This window comes from Lepus europaeus, chromosome 1, assembly GCF_033115175.1.
Source record: "Lepus europaeus isolate LE1 chromosome 1, mLepTim1.pri, whole genome shotgun sequence".
Taxonomy (NCBI): Eukaryota; Metazoa; Chordata; class Mammalia; order Lagomorpha; family Leporidae; genus Lepus; species Lepus europaeus.
The window spans coordinates 39,956,889-39,980,982 of NC_084827.1; the positions used below are offsets into that span (position 1 = coordinate 39,956,889).

At 42.7% G+C, this 24,094-nt stretch overlaps 1 protein-coding gene and 1 long non-coding RNA gene across 2 annotated transcripts in view; one reads left to right on the forward strand and one right to left on the reverse strand.

Moving 5' to 3' along the window:
* Window positions 1-15,196, reverse strand: part of GNAI1 (G protein subunit alpha i1) — a 109,652-nt gene extending 94,456 nt beyond the window's left edge. Inside the window, exon 1 of the mRNA XM_062210778.1 lies at window positions 14,893-15,196. Within this exon, the coding sequence (XP_062066762.1) occupies window positions 14,893-15,010 (118 nt within the window). The 5' untranslated portion in view covers window positions 15,011-15,196. The remainder of the gene's footprint in view (window positions 1-14,892) is intronic.
* Window positions 15,197-15,366: 170 nt separating this feature from the next.
* LOC133765172 (uncharacterized) overlaps window positions 15,367-24,094 on the forward strand; it is a 47,741-nt gene continuing 39,013 nt past the window's right edge. The window contains exons 1-2 of the long non-coding RNA XR_009866581.1: window positions 15,367-15,438; window positions 19,956-20,032. This is a non-coding gene — a long non-coding RNA (uncharacterized LOC133765172). The remainder of the gene's footprint in view (window positions 15,439-19,955; window positions 20,033-24,094) is intronic.

Below are 24,094 nucleotides of genomic sequence, written 5' to 3' on the forward strand. Positions count from 1 at the left end.
ACATAATTCATTATTAGTGGAAGAACCATATCCAGAGGATTCCTTTGATAACAAATTATGTTGGTTAAATGCTTCATGTAAAGGCACTCATATATCAAGCTTTAGAAAAGAATGGTAGGGCCAGCACTGTGGCACAGTGGGTTAACACCCTGGCCTGAAGTGCCAGCATCCCATATGGGTGGCCTGGGAAAGCAGTGGAAGATGGCCCAAGTCCTTGGGCCCCTGCACCCACGTGGGAGACGTGGAAGAAGTTCCTGGCTCCTGGCTTCGGATCAGTGCAGCTCCGGCTGTTGCGGCCAATTGGGAAGTGAGCCAGCAGATAGAAGACCTCTTTCTCTCTCTCTGCCTCTCTTCTCTCTGTGTAACTCTTTCAGATAATAAATAAAAAATAAAATAAATCTTTAAAAAAAGAGAAAAGAATGGTAAATTAAAACCTTGCAAATATCACAAATGCAAATGGTATATACATAATTAAAAACCAAATCATAGGCCATGTATATGGAAAATATTTAACACAAAGGTTATATTTCTGTATATTTTACTTCAAAAGTTCTATCAAATAAGCTGACTATATTAGTTGTAAACTAACCCACATAATATTTAATGATTAAATCTACCATTGATCAAAATACTTAATCTTAACTTTCAAAAATACAAACATTTATACTAAATTATTTCCACATTCCCACCATACAATTATGAAACATTAAAAGCTCAGTTCTCACTTTACTTCCCCATAAATACTGACCCACTTGAGAACTTTCTTATAGCTTTTTTTATTTATGATCAGAAAAGTTACTTATCTACTAGACTCATTCAGATGTCTGAAATTCCTATGCTTTTATTTTAATTTTTAAAATAACATTTTCTCATTGATGACAAAGACCTCCACATACACTCAAATACAATGCAAAACCCACACAAGTTTATGAATCACAAAGTGTATGTCTTGCTAATTCTCCAAACGAAGCCACTATTAAGATCTCATTTAGAGCTTTATACTTTTTAGCATCATTGTTTTTACATTACTTTGTAATTTAAGTTTTTGAAATGGGACTTATACTATACAAGAGGCTACATCTGTTGGCTGATAACTTTTCAGGAAATTAATTCTGTAATTGTAAGCATCACCATGTGCCTGGTATTAAAAAAAAAAAAAAAACTGTGCAGCTCATTATGTAGTCTTTGCTCTACAAGTTCTAGAAGAGCTTTCAGCAAACTGGTATATAATTCAGTTTGACGAATAAACTGCCGTCACTCAAAACCATGTTTAGATAAGCTATTACAAAGGTATACCAAGACAAACGGAAGACAGAAAAAATCCAGAACCCATTATTTATATACTTAAAATTATAACTAAACAAGCCAAAATAACTATGCTGTTTTGACCTAATGACAAAATGCTGAAGAATGTTTTCCCCTATTTATTTATATCAGCTTCCCAAAGACTGTTCCTTTCCCAGATACCTAGAAAATACAGGCACTCTATAAATAAGTGTTGAAAGTATTACACGTATTTCATGACAATCTTACTTCAAGTAAGCCTGACCAGCAAATGAGGCTATAATGAAAGCAGAAGCTATAGAACGCTTATGCTATATTTAGTCACAAAATTTCATATTTTGTAATTACTTATCACTAAATATTAGTGTGAAATATCATTTTTCTAAGATTAGAAGTCTCTTTTAAAGGGAACAGAAACTATATTATATGCATCTATAGATTAGGAGAGCTGAGGTTATACAAAAATAGCATGATCAATTATTCAGGTTCAAAGGCTATAAACTTTATCAGAGTTTGTGACTGTCTCAGTCACTTCAAGCAGCTGTAAAAGATGACCACAAACTGTATGCCTGACACAACATTTATTGCTCACAGTTCTGCAGGCTGGAAATCAAGCCTGGAGACCAGCATGGTCCAGCCCCAGGGAAGGGCCCCTTGTTGGTTGTGTCCTCATGTGGTTATTTGGTGCATGTGCACAGAGAGCTCTTGGGTCTCCTCTTCGCGTAAGAGCGCCAAGCCAGCAGGAAAGCCCAGCCGTCAGAACCTAAACTGACCCCATTTACCTCCCAAACACTATCATACTGGTGATTCAGGTATCAACATAGAAATTTGGGGAGAAGGGGACAAAAACTTCAGTCCCTAGCAGTAACTACCTTTTGTCTACTTCTGACAACAGAATTTCAACACAAACATTACCAGACACAAATAGTTAAAAAAATATCAAAGGGGTACTTTGAGCCTGACCTGAATGATCTTAACATCAAAAGAAGTCCACTTAAAAATGTCTTGCTAAATACACAGAAGATTCATTATCACTAATTATGATTTGGGGTCACTCCTCAGGAAGTACATGTTTCCAGGCAAGGTAATATTAAGTTATTTTTCTCAAAAAAGCACTACTAAAACCAGGTCCCAGATTCACATTAGAAGTTTAATTATAGAACAACAATACTAAGTGCGACACACAATGTGTGCTGCACATTCTCATAAATGTATAAGATGTCGTGGGTGCTCACTGAGCAAGGAACTGTTTTAAACACTTTATTGTTAAGGTTAAGGAGGTCTCATGAACGTGCCAAAGACCAGAAAAATGCTTACAAAATTGATAAATGGATGAATGCCAAGAGGATCACCTCCTCTAGGACTTTGCTTCTGGATGTATGGACTGGAGTGCGCATTAGCAGCACGGACTTCCCCTGGGAGTTGGGGACAAAGGCACACTCTTATGCCCCACCCTACACCAAATGAATTAGGATCTATACTTTACAAGACTCCAAATTACTCCTATGTCCACTTAAAGTTTCTTGAGAGCCGCTCTAGAAAAAAAAAAAAGAAAAAAAAAAAAGGTTTAGTGTATGGCATGCAACAAAGACATAAAATAGGAACAATCACAGAGGGAAAAAAAACTAGAGAATGTAATGCAAAAAATACTCTGAAAATTATCAATGTGCTTTTAGTTATCTCTTTTGCATTTACATGAATAATGGGAGAAGATGCAGACATCAGTATCATCCAGACAGAAGTGGGAGAATACAAGTAAGTGTTTTACTTTCCAAGGCAGCTCACAGAAGAGCCTGCAAGCCAGAGTGCACAGGTAGATGGGGCTGTGGGAGGCAGGGCATTAGAACTCCTTCTCAACCTCTCTGGGCCACAGTTCTGGCAGTGACCGGCTTGTGTGAGAAGACAGGGAATGGCTAAAGTGAAGGAGTTTCTTTGTAAAACACCTGAGCCGCCTGGTGGAGCTGTGGCCCATGCAGAGGCCACCTGAGCTCACTTCTCCCCTGCACCAAAGCTGTTTGCCTCCTGCTTGATGACCAGAAAAGGCAGAGCACTCAAGGCAGCATGACTACCTTGTCCTGGCACTGCAGCCAGGAGCTGTGGGGAGAAAACAGAGATGAGGAGGGCCATAGCAGCGGTCAGAGCAGGACCAAGACAGTAAGAGAGATTACCTTGGCTGAGACCAAAACAAACAGCAGCAAGTGACTGGCAAGTCTACTCATACTTCAGAAGTGGAGGCCAACAGACAAGAAGTTAGCCTGCTGCCAGGGACAGTGACACCGTAGAACCCAGTGACAATTCATGGAGCAGGATCAAGAGACCTTTCCCACCACACACACACACACACACACACAATGGATCAGACAACAAGCAGGAAAACATTGAGAATGGAGCATTTTAATTGATTGGGTGCAAAGGCAGGTGAGATATCAAGAATCTATACAAGATTCCAAATCATTTTTATGCACATTAAAGTTTAATCTTAGCTGGCACCACCAACTAAGAAAGAAAAACAGGAAGGAGAAAATGGTTGACTGAGAGTTAAGAGATGACACTTTCAGCTTGGAGTACATGGCGTCAAGGTAAAGTGAAGTAAACCTGCGCTCACTCCCACCTCACAGGACTGAAAGGTGCACATGATGCACATGAATTACTTGCTGCTTAATACACGCTCACAGCAAGAAATGAGAAGAGCACACAATCTGCCATGAGGTACCAGCAAGACACCACAAATTCATCCACCCCCAAGAACTTCCAATAATACACTTTGCAGACTATGAAACAGGTGTAATGAAAATGACCTTAAAAGGTTAGTAAATAAAGGAACAGGATAAACAGTGTTTAAGAGAAAGATTAAAAATAAATTCTATAAATGAAAATGTCAACATTAAGAGTTAAAAACTCAACGGGTAAAAAGGCAGATTATGTTATTACAGAATAGAGAGAACGAACCCAGAGATATTTAAGTAGTACAAAAAGATAATGAGATAAAACTGGAGAAATGTGAAACAGATGTTAGAATGAGAAGCCCCAGTTAATATAAAAGGAACTCCGGGGTGGATATTTGGCACAGTGGTCAAGATGTCACTTGGGACTCTCACATCCCGCAGCACTATTTGGGTTTAAGTCCTGGCTCCAGCTTCAGATTCTAACTTCTCCTAACACACACTCTGGGAGTCAGCAGGTGGTGGCCCAACACTTGGGTCCCTGCCACCTAGGTGGGATACCTGGATTGAGTTTGCAGCTCCTGGCTTCAGCCTAGCCCATTCCCATCTGTTGGGGGCATTTGGATAGTGAAGCGATGGAATGGGAAATTTCTTTTCTATCTCTGTTTCTGTCTTGTCTCTCCCTTTCTGCCTTTCAAATAAATTAATTATTTTTTCCTAAGAAAAGGGACCCCAGAAGGGAGGAAGACAGAAAAGGCACAAGATATTATCTCTTTTAAAAAACACAGGCAGGTGTGGTTATGAGAGTCTATTTCTTAATAGTTCTACATATATGAAAAAGTCCATAATTCGAAGTACTTCTATTACAGTGGAAAATTTCATAAACCCAAGAGGAAGGGTGATTGGAAAATGAAAGATAAAATTTGAAATGCAACCTAATATTCTGCAAAGTTTACATAAACAGATTAAAAGCCATGTACGGGGTGCATGGGCGGTTTTGTCTGGATTTAATATTTGTAATTCTAGGCATGACTTGACGACCTTTACGGATCAGGACACAGGAGTCTTTCAGGCAGGGAAAATCTGCCAGAGAGAACGAGGGGGGATGGGAACAGGTGCTGGAGGCAAGATCAGGTGCAGAGGACCCCCGACTGACAGGAGCAGCACCACCTCCCCAGCTCCAGGAACTTCCCTGGCCAGCACTGAGCCTCTGCACAATCATGACACACCCCCTGCACACCTGCCTGCAGGATTTATTCAGTCTGTGAAAATTCAGTTGAGTTCCTATGCATGCGCTGGTTTTAAATGGTATGGAAATAGATGTGATTCTTTTTCATTTTCTAAGATTTATTTATTTATTTATTTGAAAGGCAGAGTTAGAGAGAGAGAGAGAGAGATTAAATAGAGAGATCGAGACCTTCCATCCACTGGATCACTCCCCAAATAGCCACAACAGCTCGATCTGGGCTGATCTGAAGTCAGCAGCCAAGAACTTATTCCAGGTCTCCCATGTGGGTGCAGGGCCCTGAGCACTTGGACCATCTACTACTGCCTTCCTAGGTGCATTATCAGGGAGCTGGATAGGATATGGAGCAGCTGAGACTCAAACCAGTGCTCATAATGGATGTCAGTGTGGTAGGCAGGGGCTTTCTTTACCCGCTATACTGCAACACCAGCGGTAAAAGTAATTCTTGAAATGAAATTAACTTCAGATGAAATTAACCATCAGTTCATATAATAAGTTTTCCCATATGAGTTAGTTTTCTTCTAACTCCTATATGACACTCATCTTAATATTACTTACAAATTCCATACCTTTCTGATATCATGAAAAAATTAGTGAGCTTAAGAAAGGCTGGCATCACAGAGCAGTGGGTTAAGCAGGTGTCTGCAACTTTGCCATTCATATAGGTGCCCACTGAAGTCTCAGCTGCTCCACTTCTGATCCAACTCCCTGCTAATGCACCTAGGAAAGCAGCAGAAGATGGCCCAAGCATTTGGGCCCCTGCCACCCATGCAGAAGACCTGGATGGAGTTTCAGGCTCCTAGCTTCAGCCTGGCCGTACCCTGGCTATTGTGGCCATTTGAGGAGTGAACTACTGGATGGAAGATATCTCTCTCTCTCTCTCTTTCTACAACTCTGCTTTTCAAATAAATAAAATAAAATAAAAAATAAGATAAATTTTTTTTTAAAAAAGACTATCACATAAAAGTCAAGTGGAGAAAGAAGAAAAATATATCATATAGATTAGATAAGCAAAATGCAATAAATAATTCTGGACTTTTTCTTAGACAAGCAAAGCAAATAACAGCTCCAAAGAATTCAAGGCTGCTATAAGGGGCTCCTTTCTCAATGTATTAAAAGGCACCACAGGCTTGATGCCTCCTTGTCTATACATCCAAGCCACCACCCCTTTTCAAGAGGTGCTTCTCCTCATACAAGTAACTCCATGGTAATTCTGGAGTTTTATTAGGAACCTCACTGAGTCAGCAGTACAAAAAGTTTCAGAAAGATTTTAAATTTCATTGGAAGTCATCATGAACTCCCCTGAGGAATGGATACTCTGTTGAATCAACCCAAATAATATTTCATAATTTACACTAACAGCTTAGTTTTTCTTTTAAAAAAGATAAAAAGAAAGTTTGCCAGAGCCACTGCATTTATTCTAACACTGAGTAATAATGGAGAGAAAATTACTTTTAAATCGTTTGTAAAGTCTTCCACTTACTTAAAATTCACTCTCTATAGAATTCTTAATATAGCACAGATATTTACCTGGTCTAGTCTCAGTGAGCAAGCTATTAACAGAAATCCAATTCCATAAAGTGGGATCAGAAGCTAGCAACTAAAACTGACTTTATACTTTTTAAAGCCACTATATACACAGCCTCGCTAAGGAAAGCCAACAAAAGGGTTATCATCTATGACCATAACTGGACCAAAATGCAAGGAAGTGCTGACTCCAGAATCTTTAAAGAATTAATAACAGTTTATATTTATTAAGAACATATACGCTATGTACTTCTAAAAAAAGATTATTTATTTATTTGAGAGGCAGATTTTCCATCTGCTGGCTCACTCCCCAAATGCCTGCAACAGCCAGGGTTGGGCAAGGCTGAAGCCAGGAGCCAGGAACTCCATCCCAGTCTCCCATGTGAGCAGCACAGGCCCAAACACTTGATCCATCATCTGCCGCCTCCCAGATGCACTAACAGGAAGCTCGACTGGAAGAGGAACATCCTGGACTCAAACCAGGGACTCAGATATGGAATGTTGGCATCCCAAGCAGCAGCTTAACCCACTGCACCATAACACCCACCCCATTCTTGTACCATTCTAAGTATTCCAGACGCATGAGCTCATTTTGTCCCCCAATACTATGAGGGGAACACATTTATTATGTGGCATTTACAGAAGAGAAAATTGAATCTTAAAGAACCTGAATGACTTCGCAGAAGTCTTAAGGGAAATGCTTTACCACCAGGGCTCCACACTGCCTTTTCCTCTTCACAGTCTCCCTGTGGAGCTATGTAAACCTTGGATAGCAAAAATTTCTTGCACATGGAGTATGAAAGAAAACTAACTTCACAGATAGCAAAGTCTCTTTTAAATTCCAAGTTCTCATACAACAGAGAACTTACAGTCAATTAGAATTTAACAGAACATTCAGAAATACATTAAGGAAACAGACCGATAACAACTCCTGAACGATGTGCTAGTATCCACTCACTCCACCATGCCCCCCAAGATTAACCAGACTACAACTCTGAGGTCTCCTCATACGAAAGCTCAGCAGTCTATGACCTATCCTTATTCTATTCCCTCCCCTTGCCATTCTGAGGAATTATTTTCATGTACATATTTTATTTCCCTAAGCGGACTGTGAATTCTCTAAAGGATTTGGTAAACCTAAGGTATAACTCAACACCAAAAGCATAGAACACACTTTATAAATGTCAGCAGTGATAATTCTCACCACAAAGGATAAGCAAGCGTAAACAACAAAGTGGTGGTGAGCTTCAGTTCACTACTGGCTCTGAAAGTCTAGTTTACCCCAAATCACTGCAGCCTATATCACACACAAGGCCATGGCAATGAGAATGCATTAAAGGCCACCTCGTGTTACAGTATGCACCTTAAGAAAGTCGTCAAGTAATGCATGAAATAACAGTGCAACACTACTGATAACAAAGCATTCAAAATGTACAAATACAAAAACTGCATTTTACTCTATCACTTATTTATCAGTCATTATATTTTTCTGACCATGCAATAGGATTTGGCTCCCAAAATTAACTTTTGGAATTGTGTCAGTAATAATGTAATAAATTTCAGTTACTCTAACCAGCAAAATATAAAAACAATAGATGGCAATACACACCCAAGACCCAAGGAAAATGTACCTATTTTTTCCTTTAAAGGGCTACTTTTCGAAACTAATGTTCGATAATGTATCCATTAATTTAACAACATTTATGGAATGGCACTTTGTACCACCCCATCAGATGATGAACAAGTCCAACCCCCTAGACAGAGGCAGCAGACCATACAGAAATAAATGCACAAAATGATTTCAACACAGCATAATTACAAAGGGAAAGGAAAGAGGACTGATTCACGCTGGATGCCCATGAAAAACTTCCATGAAGACGAGACCAAAAGAAAAGCCTGACTCTTTCACATCATGACTCCAGTAAAATTCCACAGGCTACTAAAAGTGTCAGGAACATGATTTTTAGTGTTTCTGTGACAGTGACATAAACTATTAAGCAGAGAATATAAAATCACAACCATTCTGCATTATCTAAAGTTCTATCTACAACATCAAAGGTAGCATCTGGAAGTGGGATATCCCTGTGATAAACACCTGGAATTGTAGAAAAAGTTTGGGAGTTGGGTAATGGGCAGATATCTAGCAACAGTTAACAGTAACATACTGTATATTTCTAAATAGCTAGAAGAAAGACTTTTGAATGTTCACACTACCAAGAAGTCTTGAATATATGAAGTGATGGATGCCAATTATCCTAATTTGATTGTTAAGATAAATCTATGTATCAAAATATTACCTTGTACTCCACAAATATGTATAATTATTATGTGTCAATAAAAACAAATAATCTAAAAAAAAAAAAAAAAAACCAGAAATCTCAGGTGCACAACAGAAAAAGCCTACAATGCCTTGCTTGATGCACCATTGGAAGCACCATGTTAACACTCCTCCTAGTGAGGGCTCAGAAGGACATCAGGAACATGGTAGAGAAAGCATAAATCCTGTTAGAAAACACCTGAAGATGATGAACAGCCTACTGAGAGATACACGGGCTCTAGGTGTGCTTGCAGGACTGGATGGAAAGGAAGACCCTGTGGTTGGAAACCACAGGAAAAGGGATACTTGTAGTACTGGGGCAGGGTGCTTGGACAAATCATGTCCTGCAGTTACAGGGAAAGCAGATCTCATAAGCCCTGAGTTTGGATATTTACAAGATTTCCAAGCAAAGTACTGAAGGTATGGCCTCTTGGTTTTGTTTTGTTTTTACCCCTTGCTGGTTACAGTAAAACAAGGAAGGGGGAAAATTAATTGTGAGAATACAAAATGAAACCACTGCCTTGAACAACCAAAACTATCAACAGCAAACAGGCTGAGAAAATCCCTCAGAAGCCAATATGTACCACCATGCATTAGAAGGGAAGGAGGACACCAAAGGTGGGGTCCAATGCCTACAAGGTGGAATAGGGAGTCAAGAAGGCCCGTTCCCAGGCCTTGAAACCTAATGGAGTTCTGGAAGTGCTTCAGACTGAAGACTCCTTTGCTGTTTCCATCTGCTCTGTTTTGAATGGGAACATCCATAAATGATGGCCTACACCAGTCCGAACCATAATATTCTGGAAGTGCAACTTATCCTTGCTTTCACATGTCCACAAACACAGGAGAACTATGTCCCAGAAGCTCACCCCTTCCTTCCGAGATCAGATGAGATCAGGTGCATCTGGTATGGCCGTAGACTGCTCACCCCTTTCCAAGTCAGACCATGGCCTCTGGGTGATATTCCAGAATCTAAGTGAGTGGTGTCATGGGTTGAGACGTTTGGAGATGTCAAGAAGAGGTGAACACATTTTACATATAGATAGGCTAGATACAAATCACTGGGGGTCAGGATGGACAGAATAACAGCCTCTGTAAGCTGGGGATGTGTCACTTTCCACGACAAAACAAACTCAGCAGGTGTGATGAGGTGAAGGGTCCTGAGACAGGGCAGTCATCTTGGATTGTGTGAGTGGGCCTGAGGTCATCACAAAGGTGCTCAGAATGGGAGAGGGATGCAGAGCAGTGTTGTCACATGAGAACCATTCCGGCAGCCACTGCTGGCTCTGAAGATGGAGAAAAGCACCATGAGCCAAGGAACGCAGGCAATCCTCAGACAGAGGCTGGAGAGACAGGAAATGGACTCCCTTCTGTCATCTCCAGAACAGCCCAGCTGACACCCTAATTTTACCCTCATGGAGATGCTTTTTGGACTTCTGGCCTGCAGACCTGTTTGACAATAAACTGTGTTGTTGGTAAGGCATGAAATTGCTGGCAATGAACATTCATTTGAAAGCAATGTTTGCCCTATTTCTGCTAAGGTTTTTAATTAGCATTTAACAAGCTACAACCAAAAAGCAGCCTAAGTACTACAAGATGGGATAGAGTTGACTTTAGTCCCTAAGGCTTAACTCCACCAGGGATGTGAACTTCACCAACGTCATACTCTGGGCAGTCACACATTGGGTAATTGTGTGTCAGAATGCGTGACCTAGAAATGTGCCCAACACACTCAAGTCCTCCCACAGAAATCTGTTCCATCTTAAATCTTTCAAGGTGCTGAGAAATGCTAACAAAATAAAAATTAAGTTGGTGGTTGGATATTCTATTTTCGCTTAAGAAATTACAGCCCTCTTTTCCAGGTTAATATGGCATCTACTTAACTCTGTATGATGGGATTCTGGTTCTTTTGTATGATTAAAAGAGGGCAAAGACAAAAATTAGAAATTAGATATAATTTATTAAATAATATGACTGTGAAAAGCTCTTAAACATGTGAAAAATATATACCAAATAATTTTATTTTAGATAGCATGCATTTATTTTGTACATCTCTTCCTTTCATGACCCTTTCTTGTTTACATTATTTGCCTGGGTAGTTATTTACTATCATCCATACTGAAAATGGCAGGGCATAATGTTTACATCCCAGCAAGACAATAATTCCGCATAATTAAGAACTCATTTTACACACAACAAATGAGAAGGGTTGTTAGGAACACAAAGAGAAGTTACAAAGATTCTGCCTCCCAAGGAGCTCACAGTAGTAGGGAAACAGGCACAAAGCTAAACAACACTAGAAATAAGTGCAAACACAACACGATGCGGTATACACCGAGTGGAGGAAGGAGTCATCTGAGGAACAGTCTGGAAAGACAGAGGAAAGCCTTGCCCACAACAAAGTTTTTATTCTGCAGGCAATGGGGAAGTCCACAAAGGTTTCTGAACAAGGGAAGTACCTCTGGAAAGGAGGACAGCGTAGAAGGAAAGACCAGAAGCAGGAAAGCCTACTAGATTTAAGTTACTGGAGGCAAAAGGACTTGACTATGACTGTGAGAAGGAGAAAACAGAAGATACAGAAAAATCAGCACTCTCAAAGCATACTTTGTGATTTCTAATATAAAGTAGACCTGTGAGAGGAGCACACAACACGTGTTCCAACACTAGCACCATTTATTCAAGGAAATGGGCTCTTTGACATCCAAGATCCTGAGCCAATTCAAGGAAATAGCTACAGCAATGCAAAAATTAAAAGTTCTGTGATACCAGAATTTCTCAACTGGGGAAGTCACAGGTCAAGTTCAAAGGAAGTAAAAAAGATTAATGAGGAAGAATCCCAAATAGCTGGGTGGTGGTAGCAATGGAAAAATATCCAACAAACAGAAGAGATCCAATCCCTCATCTCATTTTCATCCACACTTGCAATATTTCAATCAAACTAAAGCAGGAGGTAAGGGTGTGGAGTTTTGTTTGCTGATCTGTTTTTAATGGGAGAAGGCAGAGTGCAGGAAAAATAGTGTTCTGGAATAAGAGAGAGTAAGGCTGAAAGCTTTGGAGTGAAATGATTCAGAAACCTTTACTGCATGAAAATTCTATTTTTTATAGTCTAACTTCTTGTATCTTCAATAAAATAATATCTAATAAGTACCATTAGGACACTATAGTCCTGCTGAAAAACACTGCAGGCCTAATGATCCCACCTTAAAAGATACTAAATTGTAACATTCTCAAAGATGCAACAATAAAAGATATTCTCCATTCCCTCCCTCCTCCCCGAAAAATTAGCCATATATAATGGAAAGAAAACTTTCATTACTATTGGATCCATTAAAGTAAGTTTATCCACTTAAAATCATTATTCTAATACTAAAGCCTGGGAATTATACCTAAAAGACTTTTACCACTCAAATCCTGACCTCGTTTCCTTCAGGTGGGTGATTAGATGAAGTCCTCTCTTTTTAAAAACCCAATCCCCTGCTCCCAGTTAGCACAGAGAAATACTTTCTATTTAAATTTGTAATATTAGACAAGCAGGACCAAAATCTTTACCAATAATGGACAAGTCTCATGCCTGAATCTCCAAGCCCAGGTTTCTAAAAAAGCAATGCATTGCTTAAGAAAAAATAAATACAATAAACGTCATAATCCACTGCCTTAAATGTACTTTATTTCTTTAAAAAAATCATTTGATGAGAAAAACAGAATAGCTGAAGAAGACCTGATGTAAACGTACGCAGCACTGGTTATAGTTACCTAGAAACCATCCTCCATATCTAGTTGATTCAGTTGCTGTGTTTCAGACACGATGATTTCATTACACATGTGCTTTAAACATTCAAGAAAAGAATCAAAGGCCATAATTCACAACTAAAGCCAAAGTAGGGGGAAAAATTCAAGCATTCCAAGAAATCAGATTTATGAACTGTCTATGGGAGCTAGGGTGTTGGAACTCTGGGCGAGGAGATACAGTAGGGGTAAGACAGACAAGGAAAAGTCTGGGCCAACAATACAGGAAGGACAAGATAGGAATGGAGCAGGATTTTTGCAAAAAGAAGAGATGTGGGGAAAAGCAAAAGAGCACAGCTAGGAAAAGAGCTGAATTCTTCAAAAGGCATTTCCTAAAGATTTTGAAAAATCATTCAAATCTTTCTAATGTTTACTGGTATGGAGAAGAATTCCATCATTGCTTCTGAAAATCAAGATTCTGCTCCACCTCTCTCTGAGCTCTACACAAATGGCTGTAAAGATTTAACTTTTAGTTCCATATGACACTTTCAACTAGATCACACTGTTCGTCTAGAACCCTGGCTCCCTACAGGTTAAATGTTTTCCCCAGGAGAGGTCTGGCAGCCTCTGGAGACACTTGAGGGGTCAGGGATGGAGATGGACCCGGAAGGAGCCAAAGACCCTGCTAATCATCCCACAGTGCACAACACAGCCTGTACAACAAAGAACCCGCGTGCCCAGAATACCTCCCTTTGCGCAAAGGTTAGGAAACACTCATCTCTGCAAGTGTAAGCCAAAACGACTCACACTTTCATCCCACCCTGCCTCTCTCAAACCGTCATCTCATCAGAGGGATAAAACACCACCTCCAGAGGACTTCTTTTTCCACGGCTTCAAACATGGTGGATGGCTGGCTCGGCGAGGAGTCACGCAGAAATGCACATCACGGCAGGAAGGCAGGAATGGCAGGCAAAGAACTTTGGTAACCCTTGTATTTCATGTTGTCTGAAACACATGCCGTTTACCGGAGGGCCATCCACCTGGGTCGGTATCAAGTTGTGTCTTCCACCGTCTACAAAAAGGGCACTGACTTCACCCAAATGCAGTTATTTCTTATTAATGCAAAACTTAGGTGGCAGTATTAGCCGAGACAGATTGACGTCGGAGGAGGGAAGGTGAATCAAGCCACCCAAGCGTTTACAGCGCAAAGTTGTTACAGTTTGCTTGCAAAATGACTCAGATCATCATTACTTTCAGTCATGCCAAGTTTGCTTCTGCTTCTGAGCCTCCTAGTCACGGACACACACACACACACACACACACCATTTTTCCTGCAGTCATGAAACCCACCAAGCCGAATCTTCCTCAGCATCTCCTTTTTATTATAACTGTTGGGAAAATAAACACAAGCCACAGCCCAACGTGCAGACGGAGAGCCTGAGAAATCATTCAGCCACCAGAACGCCCTATAGAGTGTGAAAGGAAAAGCAGCAAACAAAAGGAAACCCTAACTCACAGATTCCAGGGGGGGTGGGGGGTGGGAATCAACCTCTGGCTGTGGGCACTTCCCTCGCGCACCCCCCAGGCAAAACCCTGCCTTTACTCTTTGCATTTTCCTTTCCCCATTTCCAACAACTGGGAGAGACCTCGGCGCAGCGCTGAGCCACAGGGGCAGGGCCCTGGAGAGAAGACACTGGCCCCCTGCGTGCACCCGCCAGGGGCTCACTCCTGGGAAACTGAGGCACCCGCCTCGGCCGCTCCGGAGCGCCGGACGCCCCGACTCTGTTGGTTTCGGGCAGAAAGCCCCAGCCTCCGGCGCTGCCCGTTACCCCCCATTCACGCGAGGGGACCGCGAGAGATCCGTGGCTCCCTTTAAACTCGCGGGACGTTAAACTCGCAAGACCCGCACGGAAACAACCGCGCCGCCCGGCCCCTGACCAGGGCCCTCCGGGGCCGCGCCACAACGGCAAGCCAACGCTTCGGAGCTTTCGGATCACGAACGCGCCCTCCATCCCCGGCAGGCTGCGCGAAACTTCCACAGAAAAGAGCTGACGCGCCCTCGGCCGCCTCCGGCCGCTCCCGTGCGGGGGCCCCGCGCCCCGCGCCCCGCGCCGCGCGCCCGCCGCGCTCACCGAGCAGCAGCAGCTTGACCTCGCGCGCCGCCTTCTCGCCGTCCTCACGCAGGTTGCGGTCGATCATCTTGCTCCGCTCCACCGCCGCCTTGTCCTCGGCGCTCAGCGTGCAGCCCATGATTGCCCGCACAGCGGCAGCTCTGTCGCGCAACCCCGGGGGAAGTCCGCCTCGTTCCGGGCGGCCGCGCCACACCAGCAGGCGGTGCGGGACACGCAGCTCTCACGCCTCAGAGTAGTCGCCGGCGACCGAGGTCCGGGGACACCGCGGCTGCCGCTCTCGCGCAGCTGACCGAGCCGCAGCCTCGCCGAGCTCGGCGTCCGCGCGCCGCCGCCGCCCCGCCCACCTCCCCCGGCGACCACTCCCAGAGCGCGCGCCCGCGCGCGAGCCCTCGGACAGCGCCCCCCTCGGCTGGGGCGCGCGCGCCCCGCGCCGCCGCCGCGGCGTCCCCGCCCCGCGCGCTCTGCCCGGCCCGCGCACCGGGAGTGGGGCCGCTGAGACTTGGCCGTGGCGCCCTCCGGGGGCTGTTCACGTCCCTGCCTTTCCGGGTGAGCGACCGCAGCCGGGCCGACGCGGCCACAGAGCCAGGGCTTTCCGAACGCAACCATCTGTGGGCCGGCGTTCCGGGTTCCCGCAACCCCAGGAACGCGGGGGACTGAGGAGGGTGCCAGGCCCGGGGTGGGAAAACGCAAGAGTGGGGGAAGGGCGTGGGACGGGGCGGTTAGGTCATTGTCCTCCTCCGTCCACTCCTTTCTCCTTGTTCTGTTTACAATTGCCTAGAGATTCTTTCATAGTCTGAGAACAGGGAGCCTGGGAAATCAGTGTATTTTAGACAAGAGCAAAAAAAAAAAAAAAAAAAAAAACCGAATGGTTGACCACGCCAAGGGTCTAACTGGGCGGGTGGAGGTGAGCCCCTGGGGTGGAAGTGAACTGCGCCCGGGCCTGACTCCCAGCACAGCTTTGAGGCCTGGTTGTCCCTTGGCAGTGGCTCCACGACTGTCCCTAACGAACAGCAGAGGGCCACGGCAAATGTTGGCTGCACGGAAGATGGGTCTAGGAGTGCTGGTGTGGAGGGTAGAGTGGATGCCTGTGACAGCGGCACCCCACATGGGTGCCGGCTGGAATCAGGACTACTCCACTTCCGATCCAGCTCCACGCTAATGTGCTTGGGAAAGCAGCCGAAAGCAGCCCAACTGCTTGAGCCCCTGCTCCTGCTTGAAAAACCCTAATGAGGCTCCTGGCTCCTGGCCTCATTCTGGTCCAATGCTGCTGCTGGGAAGTGAACCAGCAGATGGAAGATATATTCTCTCTCTCTCTGAATAAATCTTTAAAAATGAAGAAGGTGGAACTCGTGGAAAAAGATGTCTTTTATGTATTAAAACTAAGGGACTGGCTTTTTGGTTTCCATGTGGAAATCTTATTACCCAAAAACCCTTTGAGAAACTGTCCAGGAAGGTGAGGCCGAGCTGATGATCCAAGCAGGGTCTTTAGAGCGAGTCATTTAACCCAAACCTGTGAGCTGGCAGAGATCGTCTCTTCCCTGATAGTGCAACCCTTGGGCTCAGGAGATGCAATTTCCAGAACTGCCTCTACTTCTCCTGTGGCCTTTGATGATATATCGACAAAAAGGAGCAATCTGTAATTGTGCTTTGTGATTCTTGCTGCTCTAAATAGTAATGTTCAGTAAGAACTCTGGATTTCAACATAACACAATCACCTTTCAACACAGTGTTTGTGTTTTAGCCGTTTTGGATTACCTGTCATTGTGAGTCTTTTCTATTAGCTGCTTTCAAGCCACACAGAATATGGGCCACAGTTTCCACCAAAAAGGATGCTGAGTACTGGTAGAAACAACTAGGAAACATGTTTGAGAGAAATGGATAATAGGATTGTTCACCTTATCCCTTTTGTTTGCAAAGCTTGCCTAATAGGCAAAGAGTGAAAATGTAATACACAGAATAAAAACAACCACAAATTAGCTTTACATTAAGCAAAATTTCTGTGATGTAATGAGCAGCAGAGTGATCAGTGGATATGGGGGAGAGTCTCAAGAGAAGCAGGTTCTGAAAAGTCTTTTGACAGAAGTGATGCCAGGGTATTGGTAGGGAGTTGCAAGAAGTATGTATTAGTATGGCTGCCAAAACAAAATCCCATATACTAGAGAGCTAACCAGTGGAAATATATACCCTACGTTTCTGGAAGCCAAGAATGCTACAATTAAGGTGACAGATGATAGAGTTCTTTTAGTCAGGGCTCTCTTCCTGCTTTTCCTGGCTTGTGGGTGGCCACTTCCTTGTAGTGTCTTCACATGATGAAAAGTGGGTAGAGTGTGTGCTCTGGTCTCTCTCTTACAAAATTACCAATCTCATCATAAGGGCCTCACTTGAAGGACCTCATCTACACCTAACAACTTGCCAGAGACCCCGTCTCTACATTAAGGGTTAGGATTCAACATGTGAATTTTGATATTAGGATCTATTTTGTTTGAAAGAACTAAAAAGCTATGGATTGGTGTATGCAAAGTCCATGTAGGAGATAGCAACTGTTTTGTAATTGAAATGTAGTTTGCCTGTGAAGAACTTAGGATATGTGGAACAAAGAAGATTGGGTTAAATATTAAGACAATGAGTTGGACTTCATACAGAGGACACTAGGGATCACTTAGATTTTCCTGAGTTGGGTAAGAGAGGTTTGAGAACAAAATCTCTTGCCTCATGTGTAAAACAAATGAGTTACCAACAAGTGGATGTTGTTAGTCATCCCGATAGGAGGTGATGAGAATCACTCATGCTAATAACTTACATAATTATGGTGTTGCAAAATATGATTCAACAACCTAGTGAGGGAAGTGGAGCAGATATTGATAATTCATGTATTTTAGAGAGAGTGAAGTTGAAGTTACAGAGATTCAAGCACTCCACTTCAGAATACTGTTTTCCCTTGTGAACATTGTGTGTTGGTGTTAACAAATTTATTGGGCTGCTAATCACATACCATGGAATTTACTCATTTAAAGAGTACATTTCAATGGTTTTTAGTATATTCACAAAGTTGTGAGCCATGACCACAATCAACTGTGAAGATTTTTTATCACTCCCAAAAGGAATCCCGCATCCTTAACCATTATCCCCCATTCTGTCCCACCCTCTAGTGCTAGACAACCACTAAGCTCATTTCTGCTTTCTTAGATTGGCCTATTTTAAAACTTTGTATAAAGGGAATCATTTAGTCCAGTCTTTTGTAACAGGCTTTTTTCATGTAGCATAAAGTTTTCAAGGCTTTATCCAAGTTGTAGCATGTATCAGTACTTCATTTCTTTTTGTTGCTTAGTAATATTGACTATTATGTGTTAAAACATAGACATCTGGTAAGACAAATAGGAACACCTTCAACTGAGAGCATCATTTCTTAAATCAACTTCAGTTGTGCCATAAGGAATAGTTAAGGAAAATGGAGACATTTAATGTAGGACTGAGATGATACAATGTGACATGATAACTATTTCCAAATGACTGAAGAGATGTCATAAATCACCAAGAATAGACATTTTCTATCTGGCTCCAAGGTGGTAGACTTAGAAGTATTGAAAGAACATGACAGCAAGAACAATTTCACTTTGGTGTGAGGGAAAAAACAATGTACAATTCCTTCAAAAGAAAATGGACAACCACAAAAATTCATTCTTGATGAAAATGTAGACATGTGGACTGGGTAGTCACATATTGTGCACATTTTAGTTCTTTGTGAATCTTTAGGATCTCTCTAAGCCACCACATTCTGTATTATTCAGACATCAAAGCAGATTACTGTCAGAATTGAGATTAACACTTAGGAACTCCTTCTAGCCTCTAACACTTTGCCTACTCATCCTGCCACCCATCAGACAAGCTATTTACACAAGCTAAAGTGGGAAAGGAAAGTTAACATGAGATGTGTTGGTTTGGGGTTTTCATAGATTACTGTGAGAATTAGGAGGAGCATGGCAGAATAGAGAATCAGGAAAAACGTGTGTGTGTGTGTGTGCATGTGTAGTGGAAGTATAAGACAGAGAGAAAGATCAGAAGAGCAGTGTGTGTTCGTGCTTGCTGATTTGGTAGTAGATGTGGCATGTGGACAGCTCTCCATTATTTGCATTGAAGGTTTTGCTTTCCAAATGAGAAGGATAGAGTTTTTTTTGAGTAGATGCTAGAAAAATTTAGTAGCATAGGCGGGAATAGCATTTGTATAGTAAGGTGTATAAAGGTGCCAAGCCAAAACCCTTTTTTTGGAGATTTGTAGGATTCTGGTCAAAGATTGCAAAGCAAAAGCCCATTAGTTACTTCTGATAGACTCTGAAACAAGCAATACTTTCTGAGTATGTGAGTTTTGATGTCTTGGCACAGAGGTCAGGTACAGGCAACATCTTTGCATGGATTATACCACCTCAGGCACCTGAGCATTGTTGGACTGCTGGTATCTAGAGAAAGCTCTTCAAGTATGGATACAAGTTCTCCTGGTGGACACTGCACCCTTGGCAACACTGTGTTTCCCTCCAGTACCTTAAAAGACAATGGCAATGAAAGAGAAGGAGCCTGGGGCAGGGGTAGGGGCAGTGCTTAGGCAGTGACTTCAACCAACAGACTGGTCTGGGAGCACAAGTGAGTGTGACCCCACCTGGGAGGACTCTCAGAAATATTTGGGGCAACACTATTGGAATACCTAATTTCCTGTTGAAGTGTCTTTTGAGACCATTCTGGATGAGGTCAGGGGACAGTGAAGACTATACTAGCACATAAATTTAAAAAATGAAGAGGGAGGGGAGAGGATTAAGAAAAAAATGGGAGATAGGTGATTTCAAATGTCTCAAGCAAAGGTCACCAGGCAACTAGTGGTAGTGGTACAGTGGAAGAAGCTCCAGGCTAGTACTAATCTAAGAACAAAATTCTACATTCAACTGCGTATCTGTCTTTGAAAGGGCTTTAACCTCTAAGTACAGTATCCCTATGTATAAACATGTATGTGTTCAATTAGATCATCTGGGAAATCACAATCATTCTGAATTGTTGTGACTCTATTGTTTCAACAGGAGGAGACTGTTGGGAAATGTAGCAAAATGCTTTGCTATACTACCAGGGATGGAAGCTTTACCATGTGGGATGAGGGGTAAGTAAGCACTGAGAATGCAGACACTGAGTGAGCAGATTTGGGGATTTTAACCATGGAGAGTGGGAAACACAGCGGAGGGTAGATGAAGAGGTATTTGAGATTTGTTGTTTCCCTTTAGTCTTGAGTTTTTTCCAGTATTATGCAGGAGGAGAAAAGGAGATTGTTTTGGTACAAAGGAAAGATCACAGATAACTCAATTTCTGATTCTATCTCACTCCTTCTGTGACTGCATCACCATCAATTCTTAAATCCCACCAAGACCTTATATCTATTGACTACTTGCATTCTTCCATCCCTTTAACCTTGTCAGGTGCTGATTTATCTCAATTAGCTTGTAGTCCATCTTTCATCAAGATAATCATCTCCTTGCCTATAACCTCAAAATATCTTCACCCTGTATTCAACAGGAAAAGCCTGAAAATCTACCTGTGTCTGCACCTGCACAGCTGAGCTTAACCAGAGAAAGCCTAGTAACCACCAACTCCACCCTTCTATTTATTAATAATTTATTATTTATTATCAAAATCTTAGAGTCATCCTTGATTCCTTCTTTCCCCTTATATGAATACTCAGTCTATCAAAAGGTGTCGTTAACTCTGTCTTCCCAAGTGTCCAAAATTTGTCAAAACATCACCTTCTCAACTATATAGCCTACTTCAAGATGTCTGTGGAATGTTTTAATGCCCTGCTTTCTGATTCCTCTTCTTCTCCCTTTATCCCTTAGTATTTTCAAACTAGTAACCTGGTTCATCCTTTTAAAATGTAAGTAAGAACTACCCATTCGTTTTGCATCTTACTTAGAAAAAAAATCCTCTGGGAAGTTCTTGCGATGTCTGTCATACAGGGATTTACCTGCTTCATCAAGTCCTCCTCTTTCTCCCACATTATTTCTTACCACTATCTTTTATGCTTTCTGTGGCTCAATCTCATTGACATCTAGGTTATTCCTTGAAATTGAGAGACACACTCTGTCATTGGGCTTCTGCAGTTACGTTCTGCCTTCCTAGAACACTCTTCATCCAGATAACTGTTTGACTCACTCCTGCATTTCACTCAGATCTCTGTTTGAAATGTCACCTTATCAGATTTGTATATACTGTAACCACTCACTCATCATCTTTTATTCCTGTAATTTCTCTGTAACTCTTATCAGGCAGCATATATGCTACATTTTGTGTTTATTGTTCATCTTTCCTCTCTTTAAAATAAATTCAACACAGCAGAGACTTTGCCTCTTTTGCTGTCTTATATATGATACATAGAACAGTGATATGCATAGTACATGAGTGAAGAGGAGGAGCTGCAGTAAGAGTATAAATCTAGTTTTCTAAATTCATTGGTTAATTCATTCAACAATATTAATTAAGCCCTATCACGAATTGGTGCTAGGATTAGTCCTGGGAATAAGCTAGTGAATAAGACAGCTTATAGTGAGATGGAGTTGGCAGCAGTGGTAGGAGGGAGATGTTGAATACATATGTTAAGTAGATCAATTAGGAGGGATAAAGAGAAAATAGTTGTACGAGCAATGAATATAATGAAACAGTGAGTTTTATGACAGAGTGCACCAGTTCAGATTTTCTGAGAAGCAGATGTCAAGACAGAATGAGACAGGATTCTGATTTACTGGGGGGAACTGCCTGTGAAGGAGCCAGAAGAAAGCGACTGGGAGAAGATGAGGAGAGACTTCAAAGGAGAGACTACTCTGACACCTGAGGAAGGAGACAAGGGAAGAAGGTGTCTTATATAGAAAGAGCCTCAGACTGTGGTGCAGCTCCAAGAAGGTCTTGGCTAAGCCTGTGGGGACCGCTGCCCACTCCCACCTCCCAGGTAGATATTGTTCATTGAAGGAGGAGTCCTGCATTGGGCAGAAGTAGAGAAACAACCTCGGTCTAGTTCTAATAGAGATGATTGCGCAGTCTTGGGCTGGGGGCAGTCTTGGACAAGGGAGGCCTCAGGCCTAGGTGTGAACACAGCAATGAAGCTAATGGGGCAGTAGGAGGCAGTCGGTCCCACACTCCCTAATGGTGATTTGCTTGATGCACGTGGATGGCCACAGCCAGGAGTCACTCTGAGGGACGTTACATACATTGAGTTGATGTTCAAGGAGATCGTTCTCAGGAGGTGACAGATTCAAGCCAAGAAATGGATGGCAAGAAGGAACCAGCTGTGAATGCCAATCTCTCATTGACAAAGTGTAAATGCCAACACCCTAGGGTTAGCCTCATCAAAGGTAGCACAAATTAATTTGACTGAAGTCCAGCAGTGAAGAAAAGAGCCATAGGAGGTGACAGAAACGAGGGCTGCAAGGTAATCAGTAACCAGAGCCTATGGAGCTGTCCAGACCCCTTTATTTTTTAAAGGTTTTTATTTATTTATTTCAGATTCAGAGTAACAGAGAAAGGGAGAAAGAGAGAGAGAGAGAGAGAGAGAGAGAGAGAGAGTCTTCCATCAGCTGGTTCACTCCCCAAATGGTCACAACAGCTCCATCTGGGCTGATCCGAAGCCAGGAGCCAGGAGCCAGGAGCTTCCTCCAAGTCTCGCATGTGGTGCAGGGGCCCAAGCACTTGGGCCATCTTCCACTGCTTTCCTAGGCCATTAGCAAGGAGCTGGATAGGAAAAGGAGCAGCCAGAACACTAACCCGTGCCCATATGGGATGCTGGTGCCAAAGGCCAAGGCTTAACCTACTACGCCACAGCACTGGCCACTGTACAGACCCATGCTAAGATGGCCAGAATTTATTCCAAATTAAAATGTGTCAGCCTCAGTTTCTTTTTAAAAACTGGAGCTCTCAGGAGCATTGTGATGAATAAACCAATCAATGCCTACCACAGTTGCAAGCATATCATGTGCTCATGCTCAATATATTTTTTTTCTTTTCTAGTCAGTCAGATCAAAGAATAAGAGCAAGACAGGAGAGAAAGAGATTAAGGTGGAGGGGAAAGTGGGGGCTTTCAGGGCCAAGATGAACAGTGTAGATAGGACTGAGCTGAGAAATTATAATTGAAATTGTGATTTGGTATCCGTTTGTATCTTGCTGGCCAATGGTGACCTTTTGTACATATTTTTGTGATCCCTACATGCATTGTGTTTGTTTTAAATATTTTTATTTGAAAGTCAGAATTACAGAGAGAGAAGAAGAAATGGAGAGAAGGAGAAGTGGAGAGAGACGGATCTTCCATCCTTTGGTTTACCCCCCAGATTCCCAAAATGGCCACAATGGTCAGGGCTGTGCCAAGCTGAAGCCAGGAACAAGGAACTTCTTCCGGGTCTCCAACATAAGTGGCAGGAGTGTAAACACTTGGGCCATCTTCACTGCTTTTCCCAGGCCATTAGCAGGGAGCTGGATCTGAAGTAGAACAACTGGGACTTGAACCAGTGCCAAATTGGGATGCCACAGGTGGTGGCTTTACCAACTATGCCACTTTGCCAGCCCCTGCATTGTGTTTTCATGATTCTCAGCTTTTTTTCTTTTTGAGAATGAGCCTAAGGATGAGAACAGGTGTGTTCGACTTTCCCAAAATTTCAAAAATTCCTGACAAATGAAGGATCAAGCAAACCCTGGGCCAAGCTTGAAGCAGGGGCCGGCTGCTCCTCCTGTGAAAGAGCCTCTTGGCTTTAGGAAAGGCTGTGTGTTTATTTACTACACTGCATGACAAAGCAGCTATCTTGACACCTCCCCCTCTGTTTCTGCTTCCTGCTGGCTCAGCTGTTTTTCCTTCCCTGCAGCCCTCTGTTTAAGCTGTGAAGCTGACATGTGTGTCTCTTGTTCAGCTCAGCAGGAACTGCAACAGAAGGGCTCTTGGAGGACAGCAAGTAGGAGCCAGGCCAAAGGGATTGAGGGAAGCATGGAGAGCTTTTCTGTTCCAATGGCAGTGAGTGGCAATATTATTCCAAATAACTGTGTTAAGGAGTTTACTGGTGAGGGTTGGAGATGAAATTTTGCAGAGTTTCCATGGAGTCCACCGCAGCAGCATGTGACATGAAGAGTCCATCAGCCAAAAACCAAAGATCAGATAGTAAGGTCTGAAAAGTGATGGGGGCAGCATAGGTGTGTC